Consider the following 3,861-nt stretch of genomic DNA (forward strand, 5'->3'; position numbering starts at 1 on the left):
AGAGGGCAACAGGCAACCCACTCGCGTTGCAGCGCTTGAAAAGTTTATAGAACCTCTCATCTCTCAATAGGGACCAGCCCTTGCTTCGCCTCTCCTCAGCAGGGGGGAAGAGACAACTTTGAGGACGGAGTTGCCAGAATTTTGAATGGCATACAGGACCCCTGCTCTTCCTCCTCCACAAGACTCCTGGACCAGTGACTTCATTCGGAGCCCGCCTGGGGTACCCATGGCAACCCAGGGCTCTACAACACACTTCAAAGAATGTTCTCGAGGAGAAATTCAAAAGCCCGCTTGTATGAACACATCAATCAGAAGGGGGCAAATTCCCCCGTGAGGAGCGTGGACCCCGCGGGCGCGCCGGGCAAGTGCAATTCCCATGCCCGGGGCGGCAGACAAAGAGCGGCCCGAGGCGCCCGCCCGGAGCCCGAGAGCGCGGCGGCATCGCCGGGGAGGAGCCAGAGAGGCTGCCCCGGGGGCGGGGGACAGTCTGGGACCTTATAAAAAGGCGCGTCCCGCCAGAAGAGCCGGGGCGTGTTTGGAGGAGCGGCGAGTGGTGTCACTGTGGGAGGCGCGGCTGCGACAGCGCAACAGCCTGAGAGCGCGGAGCCGTCCGATGGCTCTGAGCATGGACAGCAGCCTCGACAGCCTGGATGTAAGTGCCGGGAGCGCGGCCGGCTGCCCATGTGCGCGCTGTTTGCAAACAAAGGTGCCCTCGGCGGAGGCTGCGGGCGGCGGGGTCGGGACAGCGGAGGGGTCTGCGGGTGCGAACGGCCAGGGCTCCCCTCTGAGCCCCGGTCACTGCTGCCTCTGCCTGCAGCGCTTCGGACCCTGGCACAGCTGCAGCCGCTGCAAATTCCAGCTGCAGGACTCCGCTCCTTCTCTGGGGCTCTGGTGCTGGGCCGTCAGTTCAAGTGACATGTGGCACCTTTGTGGACTGAAAAGCGCCGGCAGAGCAATTAGCGCTACGGGAATGATGAGAGGGGAAGAGGCGAGGAAGTTTGGAGCGGTCTGACTCCAGGGCATAATATCTCTTTGCCCCAGACCTGGTGCGCGCCCAGACCTCAGGCTGCCGGCGGGACTGGGAGCGGCGGCAGCGCCCGGCCGTCCCGCCCGCTCCCCGAGCAAAACGAGGCGGCAACCCACTCCTTCAAGGGCAGCTCCTCTGCCTTGGTTTGGAGAGCAGTTAGGAGCAAAAAGGACATCTCTGCCAAGTTCCAACTTTAGGGCCGCAGTTAATGCCCGCGTGGTGCCGGTGCCTCCGCGTGTGAAGCGCTGCGGGTCCTCGGGCGCGCCCTGTGCAGAGCTCGGGGGTCCGTGGGACAGGACATAGGGCATGACAATAAAAAATCTGAAAACCTGAGGAATTGCACATAGCCAGATGGCACTCTCCCGCCAGCTTTGCTTTTAGCGCCGTGGCCAAAACCGTTGGTGGTTTCCTGACGCGCTTTCATGCCCTCACCAAATTTCGCTTCCTTTTTCCACCGCTATGCTGACTTGGTCCGTCTAGCTGCAGTCCCGCGCCGGCCGCGCTCACCACCGGCCCCGAAACCGCAGAGGGTGGGGAACAAAGGGAGGGAACGTGGACCATCGTGGTGACTCTTCAAGGGCTTTGAGTTCCCCTGATTAAGGTCACCTCTCGCTTTCTGTCTTTCTTTATGGGCTTTGGGGTTTTTTTCCCTTGTCTGAGTGTGTGGAGCTGTCAATTGCTTCTCAGCAGGGAATTCTTGCTATTATTAATCCTTTATTACATCAGCCGAGGGTACCTTCTCTATTTCTCCTTGACCCCATCCTCTTAATGAGAAAGGACTTTGGAGCAGCAGCATTTCTAAGTAATTTTTTTATAGCCCTCTATTGTAGAAGTTAAATGTGATAGGTCATGCTCAGTGTGGACAGACCTCTCGCATCTGGCACTTTCTGAGTTTCTCCCATTTGTAGTGTCCATCTGAAAAGAGCACTGAAGTGTCCATAACCAACGTTATTTCGCGGAGTAGCCATTATCTTTCTTTGCTCCTGCATGTCCTGCCCTTAGCAAGATCTTACTCCTCAGAGAAAGACAAAGGAAATTTTTAAAGTTATTCTTATTTGCTGTGTATTTTATATATGTGTATGTAAACATTATATTTTCCCATCTGGTTTTCAAAAGGTTTGCCCATTTGTGACAGTGGAGACTGTTCAAGAAACCCTTCACATATATTGTCATATAGAATAAGTTTTTGCAGAGAAGCTAACATCTAATTTAATTTTCTTCCTTTTTTTTTAGCTGTCCTCTGGGTTATTAATTGAACTTTCTGAAAATGGCACAGATGAGATTGGTTCGGGTGACTATGGAGACTACGAAGAACCATGCTATCAACATGAGAATGCCGATTTCAACCGGATCTTCTTGCCAACAATCTACTCCATCATCTTCCTAACCGGAATAATTGGCAATGGATTGGTTATTATTGTTATGGGCTACCAAAAGAAGCAAAGAAGCATGACTGATAAATACAGGCTGCACCTCTCTGTGGCTGACCTCCTTTTTGTCATCACCTTGCCATTCTGGTCTGTGGATGCAGCCATAAGCTGGTACTTCGGGAATGTTCTGTGCAAGGCAGTTCACGTCATTTACACAGTCAACCTCTATAGCAGTGTCTTGATTTTGGCCTTCATAAGTTTAGATCGTTACCTGGCAATAGTGCACGCCACCAACAGCCAGCGCCCACGAAAGCTCTTGGCTGAGAAGGTGGTGTATGTAGGCGTGTGGCTGCCAGCTGTGCTTCTGACAGTGCCCGATTTAATCTTTGCCAGTACCAGTGAAGTAGAAGGAAAGTATCTCTGTGATCGCATATACCCTCACGAAAACTGGCTGATCTCATTCAGATTCCAGCATATCTTGGTAGGACTTGTCTTGCCTGGTCTAATAATCCTGACTTGCTACTGTATTATCATATCCAAGCTGTCACACTCCAAAGGCCACCAGAAGCGCAAAGCCTTGAAGACCACGGTTATCCTCATCCTCGCCTTCTTTGCCTGCTGGCTGCCATATTATATCGGCATCAGCATCGACACCTTCATCTTGCTGGGAGTCATCAGACACCGCTGCAGCTTGGAGACCATAGTGCACAAATGGATCTCCATTACGGAAGCCCTGGCATTCTTCCACTGCTGCCTGAATCCAATTCTGTATGCCTTCTTGGGTGCCAAGTTCAAAACATCAGCTCAGAATGCCTTGACATCAGTTAGCAGAGGATCAAGCCTCAAGATTCTTTCAAAAGGCAAACGTGCAGGACATTCTTCTGTTTCTACAGAGTCGGAGTCTTCGAGTTTCCATTCCAGCTAACACTGCTCCTTGCCATCATTTTATAAAGAGACACTTTAAAGCTGCGCAAGATTTCAGACAAATAAGACTGACCATAATGTACAGATTTATTTACAGCTGGAATTTTATATTGTTTCTTTTAGTCTCTGTGAAGTTTAATTGACTTATTTATATAAAAAAACCTTTCGTATTGATGACAAACTGTCTAGGCAGGTCCTGTGGACAAGTGGTTGGTTCACAAAAGTTTTAGTGACTGTATGTATAGATATGTGAACTAAACACTTTGGATTGTAGCAAAGTGACTGTTAAAAGTTTAGAAAATATTTCTCTGTTGTTTATATGTAAATGTTTTTGGTGTTGCTGTTATTCTTAAAAGTTTGCCTGGATATTTTTACCTTACTACAAGATGTTTGGTTTACAATAGCTTAACTCTGCTGTAGAAATGGCACTTATAACCAAAGCCTCCTCTGTTACATGCTAGGGTTTTTCTGTCCATTCTCAGTAATTGATGGTTTGCAAAATTTTTTGTTCACGGTAAAATAAAAGTATGTGAATAAAAG

General features: G+C 49.9%; 1 protein-coding gene across 1 annotated transcript; it reads left to right on the forward strand.

Annotated features, from left to right (window-relative positions):
- Window positions 1-613: 613 nt before the first annotated feature.
- On the forward strand, window positions 614-3,322 carry CXCR4 (C-X-C motif chemokine receptor 4; the record flags this gene model as incomplete). Its single annotated transcript, XM_084208983.1, has 2 exons — window positions 614-652; window positions 2,261-3,322. 2 exons carry the CDS (start codon window positions 614-616, stop codon window positions 3,320-3,322), a joined length of 1,101 nt encoding a protein of 366 aa, XP_084065109.1.
- Between the last annotated feature and the right edge of the window lie 539 nt (window positions 3,323-3,861).

The sequence above is a fragment of the Fringilla coelebs genome (assembly GCF_963513975.1).
Source record: "Fringilla coelebs genome assembly, chromosome: 7".
Taxonomy (NCBI): Eukaryota; Metazoa; Chordata; class Aves; order Passeriformes; family Fringillidae; genus Fringilla; species Fringilla coelebs.